At 38.7% G+C, this 20,077-nt stretch overlaps 2 protein-coding genes, 1 long non-coding RNA gene and 1 other non-coding gene across 6 annotated transcripts; 3 read left to right on the top strand and 1 right to left on the bottom strand.

Moving 5' to 3' along the window:
- Window positions 1–1,933: 1,933 nt before the first annotated feature.
- LOC112938467 (U6 spliceosomal RNA) lies at window positions 1,934–2,036 on the bottom strand. Its single transcript, XR_003241666.1, has one exon. It is a non-coding gene; the product is annotated as a U6 spliceosomal RNA (small nuclear RNA).
- Window positions 2,037–4,845: 2,809 nt separating this feature from the next.
- On the top strand, window positions 4,846–7,242 carry LOC4334547 (E3 ubiquitin-protein ligase SIRP1-like). 2 transcript variants are annotated; one of them, XM_015776544.3, is made up of 3 exons: window positions 4,846–5,053; window positions 5,532–6,803; window positions 6,913–7,242. In XM_015776544.3, exon 2 carries the CDS (start codon window positions 5,692–5,694, stop codon window positions 6,799–6,801), a length of 1,110 nt encoding a protein of 369 aa, XP_015632030.1. In that variant the 5' UTR covers window positions 4,846–5,053; window positions 5,532–5,691; the 3' UTR covers window positions 6,802–6,803; window positions 6,913–7,242. The 2 variants fall into 2 exon arrangements, with proteins under 2 accessions (XP_015632030.1, XP_015632029.1); XM_015776543.3 differs by having other exon boundaries at window positions 4,846–4,980.
- Window positions 7,243–9,636: 2,394 nt separating this feature from the next.
- Window positions 9,637–10,521, top strand: LOC4334549 (calmodulin-like protein 2). The gene has a single exon (XM_015774511.3). It carries the CDS (start codon window positions 9,709–9,711, stop codon window positions 10,348–10,350), a length of 642 nt encoding a protein of 213 aa, XP_015629997.1. The 5' UTR covers window positions 9,637–9,708; the 3' UTR covers window positions 10,351–10,521.
- A 1,975-nt stretch (window positions 10,522–12,496) lies between these two features.
- On the top strand, window positions 12,497–18,457 carry LOC9266411 (uncharacterized). 2 transcript variants are annotated; one of them, XR_001543996.3, is made up of 5 exons: window positions 12,497–13,252; window positions 13,942–14,037; window positions 16,209–16,272; window positions 17,802–17,936; window positions 18,033–18,457. It is a non-coding gene; the product is annotated as an uncharacterized lncRNA (long non-coding RNA). The 2 variants fall into 2 exon arrangements; XR_001543995.3 differs by lacking the exon at window positions 16,209–16,272.
- Window positions 18,458–20,077: the final 1,620 nt, after the last annotated feature.

Raw genomic sequence — 20,077 nt, forward strand, 5'->3', positions numbered from 1 at the left:
GCGACGGCGTATACACCGGAGAGGCGCGCCCAGCGGCGCGGTGAGAGGCAAAGTCGACGGCGGCGGGAGAAGAGAGAGAGAGAGAGGGGTAGAAGACGAGGGAATTTTGGTCCAATACATGCAAAATACGTATATCAGTGGCACCACTGAGATTACAAATATATAGTAGTGGTATCGTTACAAATATGTAAATAGTAATGGCATATTTCAAAACCGGTATTTTTTAATGGCATAGATCTAATTAACCCACAGTTAAAAGAGTGGAACCGAGCAGGTACTACTAACTGCTTGCTAAAAAAATACTTCCTCCGTCCCACAATATAAGATATTATTTTGGAACAGAAGGGGTAATAAATTTTTCTAGCGCTTAAGCTGTCATAATGGCTTATCATACTCAGCTTTTTCAGCTTTTTTTTTTTTGAAACTCAAGACTTTATTCAACTTTTAAAAGCAAAGGACATAGTTTATCGTACAGTTCACCGGACTTAAATGAGCTTGCAAACTGGAAGCATAACAAAGCCTTGAAGGGTAAGCTAGATGAGCTATATTCTGACAATTATAAATTGGATTAACCATATTATGAGATTTGGCTTCTTTAGCTAGCTTATCAGCTATTCTATTTATCTCTCTAGGCACCCAGATCACTTGCATGAGATGATTAGGTATTCTTGACTGTAGTTGACTCCATAACGGTCTAAGGCTCCAGTGACCAGCTGGTTCTGCCTCAAAGTTTCATTTCTTCACCGTATCTGCAATTGTCACATTATCCGTGAGGAAGGTAGTACCTGCAAAATTCAAAAGGAGAGCAATTTCCATAGCCAACTGAAGACCCAGCAGCTCTGCCTGCAAAGGAGATTGAGCCAAATTGCTTGTAGCCTTAATAAAAAGAGCATTGTGGTGCTCAAGAGGAAGCCATAGAACATATTACCCAGTGCCTAACATGTAATATTCATAATATGTTGATTATATATTTGCATAGCCGTCGCATAACCATTAATAGATACAAGTGTACCATACTTGACTTTTTTAGCCGTGCTCAAGAGGGAGCCAGGGAACATGTTGCCTAGAGCCTAACATGTAATATTAATTATTTGTTGATTATAAATTTGCATAGTCGCATGAGCATTAGTGGATACAAGTGTGCTTGAGGTTAGTTTTATCAAACCATCCCTAAAAACATTCATGTATGCTTGGGCATAATTAAAAGTGGTTTTTGCGTCCAAATAAGGGCATATGATCTAAGCTCCACTGATCTTTGTTGCACAAAAATTTATTACACACGTTAAAGTCTTTAAGATGTGGCATTGCATGGACGAAAACCATGCGACATCCAAATTTATAAGCTAGTTAGTAGGAAAACAAAAGTATGGGGCCTTTATATGGAGGTTTAAAGATCAAAATAATTTCACATACATTATATTTTTATAATAGCTACTTCCCGTTTCATATTATAAGACTTTCACAACGTATGGGACCTATATGAATATATTGTTGGCACTAGATTGTGTAAAAAAGACTGGCTTATAAAAAAAACAGATGAGTTTTTTTTTTCCCACGCTGGCCTTGAATAAAAACGACAAGGTCCGAAATGGTACATGGAGTGAAACTGCATGAATCCAGATAAGTTATGGTAGCGTCAAACTGCTAAAACGGGAGAGATTGAAAAAAAAAGAGGATCATATTGTGATGAAGTATAAGCCGTGAGGTCTGAGAAGTAAGAGAAGAGGGTCATACTTGCAAAAGAAAAAGATCAGATGGACGTAATTGAGAGGTATGAACGCTTGCAGACTTGCAGGATTGCGGAAGGACCTGAGCGTATGAAAGAAAAATATACGAGGGGGCAGAAAAGAACGTTCAGGGGCCGAAATGAAAGAACCGAGGGCATAAATGTGATGAAAACTATAGGCTCCAAGGACCTGGGCAGAAATCACAAAAAAATTTGGACCATTTCTCGATTTGTACGTGTCATCCTTGCGCAGGGGCCATGCTAATCTTATCTGTATCGTTCCAATTTTATCGGATGTTTTCGAAGAGACGGCAGCCAAGCCAGCACCCGCGCATATAAGGCAGTCCAGTTTAGCTAAGCGAGGTGGTACTAAACGTTGCTCTCTATTGCATCCTACCCCGGTGCCAACGAATCGAAGCGCTGAGAGCCCAGGCCTACCTCGCACGTAAGCACCTGGGCCTTTCCCTCCTATCCGGCCAATTTTTTCCCCTATTCCGTCCAGGCCCATAGATGCGACTGCAGGACGACGATTTCGCCTGACGAATCAACCATCGTCTTCCTAGTTCCTACTACCGTCTCGTGTATGGCATCTCGATAGCCTGTATAGTTGACCGGCTAGTTCAGACTTCAGGGCTCATTCGGATTGCAGGCTTTTTACGGGAATTTTATAGGAATACTGTTCACTTGGATATTTTTCCTATCCTATCATTCGGATGGTAAAAAATGGTTGTGGGAAAACTACAGGAAAAAAAATCCTTTGCTGCCGATTCCACAGGTAAAACGGAGGAAAATTCCATCCACTCCAAGCTCTTGTTCTCTCTCTTTCCTGTAAACCGAATGCTCTTAGTTGGATGTATTGGATGCGAGCAATCAGTAGGTATTGCTTGGTAGTTGTGGCCTTGTGCCACTGCCTCCCTAGTCCCTATGATGCCTTGCTGCCTTTGAAGAGTTGGTGCGTGCGTGGTGGTTCTTCATGGCTCGTTAAGTGGTTTCAGACTTTCAGTTTTAGTTAGTAAGAGATTAGTGACCATTAAGTAGGGGCAAATTCCTTCATGTGTAGGTCACCATTTATTGATGGCAGAGAGTTGACTACTCCCTCCGTCCTAAAATAAGCGCAGTCATAAATTTCTAAAATAAATACAGTTATAAATTTTCGTGTCTAATTTGATCGTTCGTCTTATTTGAAATTTGTTTATGATTAACATTTTTATTATTATTAGATTGTACTAAATCATAAATAATACTCCATGTGTGACTTATATTTTTCAATTTTTTCAAAAAAATATCAAATAAGACGTGCGATTAAAGTTAAGCACGAAAACTCATGGTTATGCTTATTTTGATGGTTGTGCGTATTTTGGGACGGGGGAGTAATTAACTCCTAGTACTTCCTCCGGTTTCATTTTAATTGACGTTTTGAACAATGACACGCTCTACAAGATATATCTTTGACCTTATTTTTTCTATTATAATATATACAATAAATAAATGCATGTTTACTTTTTATTATAGTGTTTTGAAAGACAAATCTATATATATTTTCTAGTTTCTTTAAACTAAATATTTTTAAAGTTATTAATGATTAAAGTTATAAAAATTTAATCTCAACCTTATCCAAAACGTCAATTAATATAGAACCAGAGGGAGTACTCCCAGGTAAACGCAAGTAGTAGATGGAATAGTTGGGAGGCTAAAATTAGACAAGTGTGTGATGAAAAGTCAAGGCTTCCACCAATCTAAACTTCAGGGTTAATAACTGAAAAAGAGTTGTTGGTACGTGGTAGATAGCAGCTCTCTACAACTAATCTCAACCCGGCTTATACTGTAGGTGTTCTTAAGAAAATAACTTATACTGTAGGGTCTCAAAGAGTTAATTAATTATATGCAAGAACAAATTATTAGCGAGTAAAAAATAATTTATATGTATCAGGTAAACCAATATAAAAATATATTACGTTAAAAATATCCTTAAATTACTCTTGTTAATTTTTAAATTTTAATAGCGGCTGATTTTCTTGGGACAAAATACAAGGCCACCGGAGTACTATGAAACTGTCAAAGTACTAGGTGGAGTGTTGGATCTTTGGCACTTCGAGACTTTTTCTTTTCTTTTTTCCTCTTTAGCAATTGGCATTTGACAGTTGGTAGGGCGTCTCACCCTGCAGCTACTACTCGAGTTCGCATCCTTATATCTTTTTCTCTCTCTCCTAGTCTCCTTTCGTCTCTCTTTTTGTTTTTAATCCCTTTCTTTAAATCCCTTTTTTTGCAAACGAGTTATGGTTGATTAAAATAGACGAAATGACCCACATCTTTAGGAGATGGAGTGATGTAGTACTGGAGCATGTGCCACTTATCTGACTATCACATGGCCCTGAAAACTGCTTTGCTTCTCTTACACTGAACACACTAATACTTGCATATGTACGCTAAATATCACTGAGATTTGTTATGCTAATCGATGTGTTTTTTTATAATTTGTCGGTTGTTGCTTAATCTCAGGTCAGTTGGGCCAAGCACACGAGACAGCATCTGATCTCGTTGATTTCTCTTGCGCCAGATTAAGCGAACAATGCCACGTGGGTCAGCACACAAGCTGTGAGGCTGACACGTCGTTTTGGCAGAGACTGCAGATTTTCTGAAGAAAGATAGACGAAATCTTAATTACGTATACGGTCCTGTAAAAATACTACTCCATCCACGTGTCATGATCAGCAACAGTAAAATCGCATTGTGTGCTGTAATTCTACTGCACTAACCATCTTCGTTTTTAAATAAAATTAATTCGTGTCTACGTTCAAATTCGTACATAGAAATTAATTTATTTTGGATGGAGGGGAGTAGTAATTTGTTTTGACACAAGCATCGAGCTTTACACGCAAAACTAATTTAACAGCAAGCACTTTGAATAAAAATGTACCACATGTATATTTTTATATTACAAAAATTGGCAAGACGTCACCAGGTTTGGAAAATGGATGAATTTAATTTAATTTATTAGTTAGTGAGTCCCGAGGTCACCACTTCTGTAAAAATAATTTTTCACCTAGGGTCAAATGTGTGAAAAGATGAAGCAGTAGTAGGTCTATTTACTAAACTAACCCTCAGCGGCATGACTTTCCGCGTAGTTTCTCTTCTTCTTGCAGAGAGAGATTATCCTCTTTCCCCTTCCACCGCCACTGCGCCGCAATTCGCCTTCGCTGCGGGCATCTGCAGCAGCAGAATCATGGGCTGAAATCGAACCACTGCGCGACAAGGTTCCGAAGAATCTCTTCACCTCTTCTCATCTCTCCATGAATCGTCGTCGGCTCTTTGCGTGAGTGGCAGTAGGTGTGTATGCGTGACGGAGTAGATCTTGGGTTCTTGCGTGCTCGGTTTCTTCGTGGTGATACGGTGCTGCTAGTGTTCAGAGTAGGTAGTCTTGATGCGATAGGCTTGGGGGTTTCTGTGCTGGATCGAGCGGTAGAGCCGCCCGTTTCGGTGAAACCTGGTCTCACGCGGTTTGCTTTGATTGGGTTGTGTGATTCTTGGTCTAGGTTTCAGGTTTCTTGCTCATGAATGGAGGCATATCTGCTTTACTTGCAGTTGCAGATGCTCCTGTAGAAAGTCCCCAAGAAATATCCTGCCTTTCTTGCAGGTTCAGTACTGGTTCGATCACTATGAAAAAAAAAATCCTGCCTTTCTTGCTTGGACAGTATTGGTTGCACTAGGATCTGGCTTAACTTTCGTTGTTAGATCTTGTTCGGTTTGTGTGTTGTCGGTGGATATATTAAGTGTAGATATATGCTAATGGGTAGAGTTGTTTCAGGGTGCCAAGGATAACTTTATTGTGCTGCTGAAGGAAGACATCTTATTGACCTGCTAGTTCTGTAGATGATTTTTGGAGTGCTATAAATATCGAGGCGCGAGTTCGGACTGCAAGATACAACACAAGAGTGAGAAAAGAAAGGCTTTAGCTGAGTTACAGGATGGAACAAGGTCAGGGAGATAGATACTGGTGCCACCACTGCGAGGAAGTGATCGAACCTGTGGAGCCTGATATGAAGTGTCCTAGCTGTGACAGCGGGTTCGTGGAAGAGATGGGGTCTGCAGGCTTTGAGCCATCGACCAACTTGAGGTCTGATCGTATCTCCCTCTGGGCACCACTGCTGCTCGGGATGATGGGAGGCTCATCGCGGCGAGCAAGGCGGCTCCGAAGGCAGATCATGGAGGATGATGACGACGACGATGACGATGAGGATGATGAAGATGATTCAGACCATGAGCTTGAAGACTTGTTTAGGAGGCAGAGGAGGGGCTCATCTCTTGTAAGGCTGCTCCAGACCCTCCGGGATGACTTGAGGGGCTTGGATGACATTGGCAGGGATAGTGACAGAGACAGGGAAAGGGAGAGAAGGGAGAGGGAGAGGCTGAGGGAGCGGGAGAGGGAGAGGGAGAGGATGAGAGAGAGGGAGAGAGAACGGAGGAGAGAAAGGACAGAAAGCTTGATACTGATCAACTCCAACAATGAGGCCATTATTCTCCAAGGAACATTTGGACCTGATGACAACCAGGATGACTCGAGCAATACAAGTTCTGGTGTTTCACTTGGTGACTACTTTCTTGGTCCTGGATTAGATATCCTCTTGCAGCATTTGGCGGAAAGTGATCTTAATCGTTCTGGTACACCACCTGCCAAGAAGGAAGCTGTAGAAGCATTGCCAACTGTGAACATCCAGGAAGTGTTAGGCTGTTCTGTCTGTCTTGAGGATTTCGAAATGGGGACAGAAGCGAAGGAGATGCCTTGTCAACATAAGTTCCACTCCCAGTGCATACTTCCATGGCTGGAGCTACACAGTTCTTGCCCAATCTGTAGGTTTCAGTTGCCTACCGAGGAGTCGAAAAACCCATGTGAATCAGCCGGTGGAATTGTGTCAGTGAACGATGATGGAGATGATGCTGGTACAAGTAGTGACGTAGATAGTGCTAACCAACCTGGTAGTCCTATATTCTCTGCTTTGAGTGCACTTTTCTCAAATCCATCATCCTCATCCTCATCCTCATCTGATGATAATGCACCACACTCTTCTGAGAGCTGAAGGTAATTATATTACTTTGACCGTATTGATTGGAGCAATGGTGAGAACAGTATTTTTCTTTTTGGTTAATGCTTGATTTCACCCTCAGAGATTGCATTATCTGTATTGCAGCCAGCGCTGGGCCTGGGCTTGCAATATGTCAATGGAGTTCTGAAATGGGACTCCTGAGAGGCCGGCATCTTTATATCTCGTGGTTTCTGTACATATTTTAAAGTTTAATCCGCTAGACAAGCTATTCGCGTTTCCTTTATGAAACCTGTGTGGTTTGTAATCAGTTTGGTGCCTGTTATGTCTAATTATGTAAAATAAAATTTAGCCTCAAGCATGTTTACCTACTCTCAAAAACTTGATCGGGGCCAGAGAACTGCTGATCTGGTTAGCAGCTTGACCAATGCAAGGCTACTTCAGTACTATATATGGGGATATCCAACATTGGCATTTCGCACTGCTTTGTCAATTAAAGAACCCTGTTAGAACAAAGCTGCAGAACAGTTACAGTGCGAAGCAACTTTGTCATCTGCATACTTGTGGAATTTAGGAGTTGCTGATCTAAACTATGATTAGGGTGATCACATCTGCATTTATCCACATATCTGACATTGTGTACTTCAGTTTCCATCCCTCCCTCTCCCTCCCTTCTTTGTTTTGTTTTGCTTTTTTCCAGGGATTTCTTGAACAGTAGCTTATTTATGTTTTTCGATTGAGATTGGCAGGGAAGGACCTCGCTTATTCACTATGCTGGGTGATTCTGCATCAGCTTGAGGCCTGATGTCATATCTTTGATGCTTCTATTTTGTATGTGTGTCTAAATATTGGGACTTGGGAGTACTTGATTTGCAAGCTGCAACTGTGAGTTACAGGTTCAGGTAGGTTTTGCTGAAATATTTGGCTTGGCTAAGATTTGTCAAGCATGTGTGGTGGAATGGTCGGGCAAATGGTTGCTTGCACATAGTGGCAACTGATTGCCCCCTCGTAAGTGTTTTGAGCTGAAATGTAATAGTACTACGCTGATCTTCGTTCAGAGCATACACATTTCTTCATGTCCTTCATGAGATAGTTTTTGGTTTCAGATTTACGAACTCTTTGCGAAACTGATCCCAACCATAGATTTTAAATTTACAGGGCCAGCCAGGATTTCCTTTTTTATTAAAAGGTGGTAATTCGGCTGTGATCAGCTAGTTTTCATCTTTGCGTTATTTCCAAGCATTCCCCTATTGTTCTGAGTTCTGCATATGCTGGTTAGTCTTATTTTTGTGCTTGGTGGTAATGAGTAGCAGATTTCACCCAAATTACCTGAGATGCAATTCCCAAATCATCTCATTATCCACGCTCAGTTTCCTGAAGGTTTCAGTGAAAACATAGCTAAATCTGTTGTGTGGTCTCAAGCCTGAAGTCTGAACCAACCTAAAGAGTTAGTGCAAGATGCTCCTCAGACTGCAATTCTGCGTCCAAGTTAGGTCGTTTTCTAATGGAACGAGTCGTTCTATCATCCCCGGTTCTTGGGAAGACCTCAACGGTCAAGCAGGACCACGGATTGAGCCGTTGATCCGTCTTGACTTGTGGCATAATTTTTCTCTGTATGCCAAGTTAGCAGCTTTGCTCAGGAAACTTCGGAACCATTTCCACGTGAGGACTCTTGTCTGTACCAATCTTGTATTACATGAAGAAAAATTATGTAGTAGTACTCCACTACATGAATGAAGATGAAAAGTGAGGCGAGACGGGATTGCCTATCTCGGTTATACTCGTTCTGAATGAGCTGCTATCTTCAAATTCAGAACAGCTGCAATGTTTGGCGTCCAAGGGTCAGTAAATTGCCTGCAACTCCCTACAGGTTGAGAGCATATATACTAGCTTGACACGGACAACTACAGCTAACAACTCCCTTAGCAAATAATCTGACTACGTCATTACATGATCGGTTACAGAACAAGTATTACCCATATGCAGATCAGGGCTCGTTGTTTACCGTACGGATGGTGACTCATCAAAGGCAATAATGTCCTTGATTATGTAACACAGTTAACTTCAGAAATTTTCGGGGAGTTTCCTGCTAGTGGATAACGATAAGGACCCGCATACTTGCAAAGAGTACTATGGATTCGAAGCTGCAAAGGTTAATATGCACTTAGTGAGCCAATAATTAGGGGGGAACAAAATTAAAGAAGCGCCCTGCTTTGGGTGACAAACTGGCTAGTGTAGAGTATGCCAAGTATGTGTAATAATTTACGCATGGTGACTTGACTCTGTAGAACTTGACGCTGCTGCGTCAACATTATTTAGGTCAAGTTAAGCACTGACAGTTTCGGACACATTATGGACAGCTGAACACCGTTTCCTTTGTTTGTTCTTGAGATGCATAACATACAAATTGGTCTTTTAACCACAGAGAAATTTCTTTTTTCCTGTAATTAAACGACACGGCAATCCGTTATATGTGGCAAATTTGATCACTTGTATTTCGAGCGAATCTTCGTCTTTTGTTAGTAAATCTTAAAATCTGTGCGTATACGCGTATGATTTTCAAACAGCTTATCTGAAGTTCTGAACATCCCGGTCACTTGAAATCACCAAGAAACTTCTGCCAAAGCTGTAAACCTCTACAGGAAGCCATCTACAGTAGCTGCTAGCGGTCGGTTGACAGCATCACGAAGTCACACCCCACAAAACCCAAATTAAGCAAAGAATCTGCAAGAAACACACGGCGAAACTTTCTGAACCGCTTGTATGCTATTGTTTCCCGTGGATTGCCACGAACTTCCATAGCTCTTGCTGTCCATCACGGATAGCTTAGCTCATGCCTATATATGACGGACAAACTGAACAGGATGAATTAACTTCAATTCAAAGCTAGAACACAACACAAACACATCGCAAAAGTAAACAAAAAAAAATTACTACTCAAACATGTCGCAGTTTGTGGCGACGTTCGAGTACTGCAGCCTGGCCGTGTCGGTGTCGTCTCTCCTGATCAGGTTCGTCCTCCACCCGCTCGTCAGGGACGCCATCATCCTCGTCATGTCCAGAGCTGGCGCGAGCTCCCTCTCCTGCGCCCTCCTCGGCCTCCTCGCGCACGACGACAGCGCCCTCTTCGCCGCCGACGATCGCTGCGCCGGCGCCGTAGCCGTCGTCGAGCCACCGCCTCCGCTGAGGCGGGAATGCGAGCTGTGCGCTCGTAGGGGCGGCGCCGGGCTGTCGCGCCACGACGTCGCGGCGGTCGTGGCGAGCCTCGGCATGGTCGCCGCCGGCGAAGATGACGACGACGACGACGAGGCGTGCGGCGTGTGCGAGGCGGTGGCGGCGGTGGAGGAGATGGCGGAGGGGAAGGTGGCCGGGGAGGGCGAGCTGCGGGAGGCGTTCTACGTGTTCGATCGCGACGAGGACGGGTACGTGAGCGCGGCGGAGCTGTGGAACGTGATGCGGAGGCTGGGCATTGAGGAGGGCGCGCGGTACGGCGACTGCGTCAGGATGATCGCGGCGTACGACGGCGACGGCGATGGCCGGATCAGCTTCCAGGAGTTCAGAGCCATGATGGAGAACGCGGTTTAGACGTACTTGACGGTCCGGAGTTCATACCTCCTACTACTACATTGTATTTAGAGATTTAACGGATACTATTTCAGCGTTCCAGATGGTAAAATGTTTAATTACGACAAGTTTTGTTGAATTAAGCTCGGATATGAAAAAGAAAAAAAAATCAAACGTGGCTTAATTACAGTATGTCCTGTTGTTTTGCTTTTGTCAGTTCTTTTTCTTCAGCACCAGGCTTCGTCAGTAATTTCCGTCGAGGCCAAAATCGTCTTCAGCAGCCTGTTTTGTTAGCTTTGCCTTTTCTTCTTTCTTCTTTCTCTTTTTTTTTGGCCATGTTTCTTCCTTCTCTTGCTTTGCTCCCTATCGCGTTCCTTTTTTCTTCTTTCCATTCTCGTGACTATTTTCATATCAGATGAATTAATAGCAGTTCAATGTTTGTCGACGGATACCCGTAAACCGGATATAGAGGGTATTGGGGTACGCTGGTAAGATGATCTACATGGTACGACATCAAGCAAACAAAGGACAAGGATTATACTGGTTCAGGCCCCTTGGTAGGTAATAGCCCTAATCCAGTTGGTATGGGATTATATGATGGAAACCACATATTACAAAGGGAATAACAGAACTCGATGATATCGGCGAGACCGTAGTCGAGTTGGTTCGACTAGATCTCCCGGCGACTGGGCTCCTGTAGGCTCCGACTTCGTAGGATGTGGTGGATATGTTGGTGGTGGGATTCGATGCCTTAGATCCTACCCAGGGGGTCCCTTTTATACCGCGGGTCAGTTAATCTCCAAGTAGGACTCGGAGATATCGGACCCCTCACGATATGGTAAAGACCCAGTTTCGTACGAGTAAGACTCCTTCCGTCCGCAGATCCTGCATCAATTACGTGATAGATTTCCTTAACGTATACGAAAACTATTCGTATACGCGCGGGTATACCATACCGGTACCCATCGTACATCCAAGGATAGAGGGTATACCTTATCCGTAACCCTGACAATGTTAATTGCCAGCATTATACGGAGTAACCGGATAAAGTTCAGTCTTCAGTTTTAGCAGAACTATGCTGAATGGAGTATTCAATTCTAGCAGTATATTGTATGCTGACAACAAAGTGATTCGATTAGGTTGTTCCTATATCTTCAAGACTGGTGGCCATCTGCTAGGGTCTGCTTGTCTGAGCATTTTCGTGCCGGCTTCAGCTTATTGGTTCTCCTGGTCTCTTGACAGCTGTGGAAGGAACAAAACTCCAGAGTTTTCGACTCGGCCCTCTCCTCGGTCTCCATGCTTATAGAGTCTATCCAATCAGAAGGCTGTATGTGGTCTTCCGCTTGCATTACAGCTTTTGGGGGTTTATTGGGAGTGTAGCTTAGTTCCGCCTCCTACCTCTCATTTGTTTGGAGTAACTTTTGTTTCGCATTAGCCTCTTGGTTTTTTCTTTCTTCCCCCTCCCCTGGCATAGGCCTGTCTGGCTGATTGCGCTGTGTAACTAAAACTCTTTTTCTTTTAATATATTGACGTGCAATCTTTTTGCGCGTTCGTAAAAAGGTTCCTATATAGTACTCTATCAGTTCTTCTTTTAATGTTTTGACATGATTTGATCAAGCATTTAAATTTCCGACCATCAACCATTGCTCAAATATTTAGTTTTAAAAAATAAGAAAAAAATATATGTAGATTTGCCTAAAAATTACTATCGTAATATCATAAACTTAACTATTAGATTTTATAAATTTATTTTAACATAAAATTGATTTTTCGAAATTGGAAGTATGATCAAATCTTGTCGTGAATATCAAATGGTAATGAGTTAATGACCATAGGGTGTAATTTATTTTCGGATTTGCTACATCTCTGTCGACAGAGAATAGCGGGCTTTATCTTTCTAATTTTGGGCCGTTCATTTGTTTAAGATTCGTGCTATGAGATTTATATATTTTTTTGTCCTGGGCTTCTTTTATGGGCTTCTTTTTGTGGTGTACATGATTTAGACTTTTTGTTTCCTGATATTTTTGACCTTGTGTGGGTCCCACTTGCACCGTTCAAATTTCAGAAGAGGTGCCTGGTTTTTTGGTCCGTTTGTGGGGCCCGCTTTTGTCCTGATTTTTCTCGTTCTTTCCAACACACGCGTAGAGAGAGAGAGAGAGAGAGAGATAGGGGGTGCGGGAGGTAGAGTGGGAGAGAGATTTAGAGGCGATTTCGCCGCGGTGAGGAGTGCGGCTCGCCGTGGCGGAGATTTCGTCGTGCCGGTGCTGATCTGTGTCGTGTTTGAGTTTGTTTTTCGCCGGTGAGGAGCTCCTGCTCAACGGATTTTTCCACTGTGTCGAGTTATTCGTCGTTGAAGATTCATTTGGCCAGTTTTTTTTTGTTTTTTTTCATGTTCATCACTGCCTCCTCCTCTATTTTTTCGCCATGCCGGTGCCGATCTGTTCGTTGACATCGTTTTTGTCGGTGAGGAGGGTATGATGTACCACGTTTTCCACTGTGTCGAGCTGGTCATAGACGTAGGTTTTTTTTTTGGCGATTTGTTCATGTCGTTCTCCATTTTTTCCTTCCAATAGATCTAGCTTGGACATGCACCATTTATGTTTGATTTTTTTGATTTTTTGTGAATAGGTTGTGTTCTAGATTCATTTGTTTTTGTTTTTTTCATGTTCCTCCCCACGTCCTTCTTCATTTATTTCTTCGAATAGATCTAGCTAGGACTTGCACAAATTATGTAACCCCATCTCATTTGCTACTTCCCTAACCTATTTGTTTTTTTAGATCTGCTTTGTTTCATGTTTTCAATGCTATTTTTATTTTTTTTTCATGTTGTTTAATGTTCGATTTGCAGCTGTTTTCTGGTTTTTTTTTTGTCTTACTTTGTGTATTTGTTATATGAGGCGCAGATCTGCTTAATTCATCGAAGGTTTGCAAATTTTATTGATTCACATGCTTGTTTTCTGTATCACAGATGCATTTGTCATGCTGTCAACTGTCTATGTTTGTGGAATTGCTGAATGTAGATGCATTGTTCTGTTCTAGCTTAGGTTGCTGTGTTTGATATATTTGTTCCATTATACTTGAATTGAAATTTTGTATATTAGTTGTGTTGTAATGTATGATTTATGTTTAATTATGTATTTATCATTTCCTGTTATTAATTGATTGCATCTTATTTATCAAAATTTTGATTATGTACTGTGAAATTGATTTCTGTGATGTGTTTATACAGGCACATTTAGTTGTTGAATTGTATTTTAATTTCACTTTGATTTTTCTGTACTTCTGCCATGTATTTTGTACTGGACTTAAAATGAACTGAAATGCTTTTTGTGTATGATTTATTTCATTTTTTAGTTCTTGTATGTACTTGTGCCATGTATGTTGTACTGGACTCAAAATGAACTAAAGTGCCTTTTTTGTGCAATGTATGTTTGTAATTGTGCCATGTATATATGTTGTACTTTATTATATTTTTATCAGTTATGTGAGGAATCTTTTAGACAAAGAATTACTACTTCATTTATGCAATTGAACATATTTATTTTAGTTTTTACTTTATGTTTATCTTAAGGCTAGTATTTCTAATTCTATTTTATATTTTTTTTTGTATAGATGGGTAATGATAAGGACATTGAGGATATTTTGTCTGATTCTATTTCTTCTGAGTCTGATAGTTCTACAAATGATGAATGCTATTCTGATAGTGATGTAAGTATACTCCAGTTATGTTTTTGAAAAATTTATTTTTGTTTGTTTGTTTTATTTATTTTTTTCAATATTTCATCTTGTAGGAATCTAAAGATCCTTGTAATGTAATATCAAAGGATGAGTTAATGTTGTTTTAATATTCAACTTGATTCGGCTCAGATCTGGATTATTTGTAGCTTTTCCTTGAATCCAACTATACTTAGTAGGAACAATCTTATGGTTGATGTGAAATACTGCATGTGCATGTGTTTGTTTTTTCCCCTATATATGTGAAATGATGTTTTTCTATTTTCTTAGGAACATATCTATTGTATATACACCATTATTGATGCATTTAATATTTGCTAGTATTTCATTCTTATTGTTTACACACCATTATTTGTATTTTTTTCCTTTTTTTTTTGCTTTACTCAGTTATCAACCTGTGATAATTAGTTGGTTCTCTGTTTTTGTTCATATGTTTTCATTTGATATGATCCCCATGTAATGTTCCATTTGTCCAAATCTGAAGCATTTCTTTTGTTGTCTTCAATTGCTGCTGCTATTGCTGCAAAATGATTGTAGGGTGTGTGTAGAGATTTCAACCAATTTAAGGTTTAAGCTATGGGCTTCTATGTCCAATGGTCTTTTTCTCTTATTAAATGACTTATTTAGTACTCCATTAATATTGGCAAGCATGAACATCGTTGCTGCTCATGTTGAAGTACAACCTCATTTACATGTATAAAATGAACACCATGTGTTTATGCGTCTCCTAATTAAGACCAGTGAATTTTCTTCTGCTTTCTTTGTCTATCTACAACAAAAATATTTTTGCTTTTTGCTGTCTCCTGTGTGTGTATACTTATGTTTATAGCAACTTATGTCTCAAAGAATATTATTCCAACATTGAACATGTAGTTTATTTATGTTCACACAAATCATCTAGTTTATTTTTGTAGATAAACTGGAGTATATTTATGCTATTAATCTCACACGTCAAATTTGCAAATTTGCTCCAACAAACTGACATGGCACAGACTTTGAATTGAAGTTATTTATTTTTCTTGTTGAAATAATTGTTCCATAGGATTGGTTTCAAATTTTATTTTCTACTTGCATTATTCTGCTTGTTGTGTAGATTCCTAACTATGAAATGCATTGTCTAGGTATATAATTGCATATCTCTTTAGTTTTATAAATTTGATTCAAAATTGAAGTGTACTGGATTGGAGGATTACTTGAAGAATAATCTTCCAGTTGGCTGAGGACACATTTTATAATAGAAATCATGATCTAAAATAAACATATGGAATCAGTTACATGAGCTTTATATTGAAGTTACAGAGTTTTTTCCAATGTAATTCCTATACAATTTCACTGTAATTTGATTAGATAAGTTAAAGGTCAGATTTAATTTCATAATAAGATTTAAAGTTTTATCCCAATTGATGATATTACTCATAAGCAAATCATAGTTTTGCAGTTCATCTGTTCAGAAGCATGCAGAGTTAGAGTTGAAGAATTTGGTACCTATCATGTGTAGTGATATGTCTGAATTATGATTTCTGATTTGAGGTGTGGTCTGAATTTTTTGATATTTAGTTGGTCTGCAGTAATATGTCTGAAATCTGAATTACTGATTGAGATTTATGCACAAAGCAAACTGTTTGTTTTGTATGATAGAGATTTTTTGAACTTTTTAGTTCTGCATGAGTTCTGATATGACCAGAAAATATGCAATGCAAAATTCATGTCATTATGTTGTTCAACCTAAGAATTCAATTTGTGTAATTCTGTAAAGTCTTTAGTCTACAAGATGTCAGTTACATATTTTTAGTTTTGAAATTACAGTGTTTATTTTATGTGTTTCTTGTACAAAATGACTGTAATTTAAGAATAAAATTTATAATTCTAGTGAATATTCTCCATTTGTGAAGCATTGTACTTGATTTGAAATGTTTATAGCAACTTTCAGCAATTTTGAGTTCAGTTTTATTTGAATTTTGAGTTCAGCAACTTTGTTATCTCCAAATACTTTGATGTGAAATCTTTTTTGTATTTTGCAGCTATATGTCTGAATACTCTGATGTCTGTTTCTTAAGAAAATTCAGAGCAAGTAATTGTCTGAGAATTGATGTATTGTAATTTGATTTGATTATCTGAATACTCTGAAATCTGTTTATTTGCAGCTATATGCCTGTTTCTTAAGAAAATTCAAAACAAGTTAGTGTCTGACATGACAATCTACCTTATGTGAGTACTGAAATTTGTACTATGCAATGAAATTCAAATTCATATTTCTCAGATGTTTCTATAAAGTTTCTCAAATATTCAGTCTGTCAAATCTGTTAAACTATGCAAATTCATACTACTTGACCTATTTGAGGTGTGGTCTGAATTCTGAATTTTTTGATATATACTACTACTCATAAGCAACTCTTTCCCCTTGTGCATTGTTCGTGATCTGCTTTTGCTCCTGAATTTGATCTTTGACTTTTCTTGTACCTGCAACTTTACCTGCAAAGTATATGAAATCTGATATGTTTCATATGAAATCTGATTTCCATGAACTTCGTGCAGTTGGTCCATAAGTAATATAAATTCTCTGACACATAGATATACTTTGTGTAGTTTCTAGATACATGCCTAAATCTGATATACTTTGATTTTTTTGACATATTTGCTATTGACTTTGGATGTAATATAAATTCTCTAAAATCCAAATTTTGATATAAGTTCTGTTCTGAATACAGTACATATGCAGTATATATTTGCATGAGTTCTAATTTGACCAGAAAACATGCAATGTAAAATTCATATGTCATTATGTTGTTCAACCTAAGAATACACATAACCTTTTTTTGTAAAGTCTTAAGTCTACAAGATATCGGTTACATATTTTAAGTATTGTAATTACATTTTTTATTTTATGTAATTCTTATACAACATGACTGTAATTTAAGAATTAAATTTAGAATGCTGGTGAATATTCTCAATTTTTGAAGCATTGCGTTTGATTTGAAATGTTTATGGCAACTTTCTGCAATTTTGAGTTCAGTTTTACATTTTAAGGTTCGGTTATGTGAATATTTTGCAGTCATTTTTTTTTGTTTTGAATCTCTGTTTATGTATGAGTTCTGCATAGTTTACAGATTATGTGTTTATATTTTCCCTAATAGAGATTTAATGAATTTTTTTAGTTCTGCATGAGTTTTGATATATGATTTTGCATATAATTTTATTGTTCTCGACTAATATTTCTCAAATCTGTTGAAATATGGAATGCAAATTTCATATATCATCATGTTGTTCAACCTAAGAATACACATAACAATTGAATTCTAAGATAATATGATCTGTGATGTTTCTATAAAATCTGTGAAGATTTCTGTATAAAATGTAGACCCATAACTCAGAAGATATTTTTTTTGGAGTGATGAAGCTTTGTGAATTATTTTGATGGAGATTCATATGAAAATTCGAAGCTAAACACTCAAATATTTCAATCTGTGAATACTCTGAATTCAATCTACTTAATATATCACCAATTGAACATTTCTGATTTCTGATTTGAGGTGTCCTGAATTCTGAATTTTCTAAAATTTTAGTTGCTGTGCAATAATGTGTTTGAATCCTCTATTTCTGATTGAGTTGTGGTTTGTTTCTTAATTTCTTCAGTAATGTGTCTGCAACTCTACATTCTGGATTACTGATTTGAGTTGTGGTGTGCTGCATTGGAAGGGTCCTCAGAGTGACTTTAACTTGTTGTTTAATTTTTACAGATCAATCTCATTTGACAGAAATGTAGATCAATATTCAGAAGATTTGAGTTAAGTTTTGTGATTTATTCTGATGAAGATTCATATCAAGAAGGTTCAAAGAAGATTCAGAACAAGAATCAGAAGACTAAACCAAAGGTATTAGTACCTGTGTTCTTTCGGAGCTCTTGATCTTCGATTCCAGATTTTTCTTCCTTTAAATCCTTTCTGAGCTGTTGTTCTTTGATTCAACAGAAGAATGAATTTTAATTTGGATGCAATTTGAAGATCAAGAAACAAATGAACAAGTCACTGGATTCAGAAGAAGAAGATTTGTTAAATAGATTTGATGCATCAACCAGATTCAGAAGATTCTTTTTCTTCTTGAATAGTGTTTTGGGTTATCTATCTTTGTTAGTGTTTTGGGTTTTGTATATATTGTTAGTTAAGTTGCTGGGCTAAATTTGAGTCAGTTCTTTTGTTTTGGGCCTTTAAATTGACTACAGTGTTAATTTGGGCTTTCATTTGATGTAAATTTTGTATTTGGGCTCAATCTGGACTATTTGATTGGGTCGAGTTGTATTTGAGCCCTTCGAAAATGGGCTTCCAAACCTATTTGTTATTGTTTATCTATGTATTTTTAATTTTTATTTGTCAAATAATAGTAGCTGTTGGATCTAGATCTGTTGGTTAAAAAATTTGGTTAAAAAATTTGACAGATTGGAGGTCCAAAAATCTGTCGACAGAGCACTAGACAGTCCCATTTATTTTTCTTTCGCCAACAAAAATCGAGGTGAAACACGACAAATCAAGATACACATGCAAAGGCTAAACTCGACTCGGTTTAACAATCATAAATAGGGGTGGCGCCAAAAGAAATATTTTAGCCTACGTGAACTTAGAAATTCCATCTTCAGTCTATTCTACAATGATAATTTTATAATGGAGTGTTTGACAACGAGTCTGAACAACCGTCCATGGTAACCGGGCGGTGGCTTTGACCCCTGATTATAAAATCATAGCTCAAATATTTACTCCCTCCGTATAAAATATAGGGGATCATGGGTTTAGTTTAAGTCAACTATTTTAACCTTAACCAAGTTTTATAGAGAGTATATATAAGCATATACCACGTCGGAAGTAAACATAAAAGTATAATCGTGATAGATCTAATAATACTTCTCCGATATTGGAACTGTTATTCTACAAATTTGGTAAAACTTAGGATAATTTGACTTAGGACAAATGTAGGATCCTTAGAGGCAAGCTAGGAGGCATGAAACTAAACAAAACAAAATCATCGAAACAAGTTAAGGTGTGTTTAGTTCCTGAAAAAAGTTGAAAGTTTGAAGAAAGTTGGGAGTTTGAAGAAAAAGTTAAAAGTTTATGTGTGTAAAAAAGTTTTTGATGTGATATAATGTGATGGAAAGTTGGGAATATAGGAGAAACTAAACACGGCCTTAGAGTGATACATATCCAGGTCCTTATCCTTAACTAATCTACTACAATGCTACTAACTTATAGGGAGCAAGAGGAAGGCAGCGGCGTGACCTCGATCCTCGAGTACACGAGTGAGCGTAAACGAGTACATGACATGGGTTGTGTCCTCGATCTCGTATAGACTGGGCCAGAATGGCCCACGGCCCACGAAAATCTTCATGGCGTTGTGGGATGAATTTTTTTCGTTTTTAGTTTTTTTTAAATATTTACATAAATAATCTATCGGCAAAAATATTGCAAAAATAGACACTGCCGCCCCAGTGGTGGGCGGCAAGCTGACGTGGCAGACGGCGGATCGACCGCGCCGTCTGCCGCCGTCGGCCAAAATTGCAATTAGCCCGGCAAGGGGCTAATTGCAATTTTGCTGCCCATAAAGATCTTTTGGCCGTACTTTTTACATCTGGGTCCCTTGCCGCCTCACTATAACATTGATTGTTATGTCACTTATCTGTAGAGCAACTCTCAAGCCCCTCATTAACCATCCTTTTATAGAAGGTACACTCCTCTCAGCCGGTCTATCAATTCCCCTTTCTGATACAATAAAATCTGTCAGATCTATCCCAGTTGGCCCGTAACGGACGTTTCCTGGTCCATGGTAAACTTGGAATATTTGTTTGTTCGACATATCTATCAACGAAATAACTAGATCATATTACTCTTTCATGCTGAAGCAATCTACAACGTAATATCTTCTTGTGTACGCCAATGCAACGGTAATGTATTGATTCCAAACTAGCAGATCTACGTAGTTACCGATATCTACAATACGCACTTCTAGATTAGTACAACTAAAACCCTAA

Source organism: Oryza sativa, chromosome 3, assembly GCF_034140825.1.
Source record: "Oryza sativa Japonica Group chromosome 3, ASM3414082v1".
Lineage (NCBI taxonomy): Eukaryota > Viridiplantae > Streptophyta > Magnoliopsida > Poales > Poaceae > Oryza > Oryza sativa.

Bases quoted from the DNA above. Each gene is read 5' to 3' on its own strand.
- LOC4334547 (XM_015776544.3), top strand. From the start codon at position 5,692: ATGGAACAAGGTCAGGGAGATAGATACTGGTGCCACCACTGCGAGGAA.
- LOC4334549 (XM_015774511.3), top strand. From the start codon at position 9,709: ATGTCGCAGTTTGTGGCGACGTTCGAGTACTGCAGCCTGGCCGTGTCG.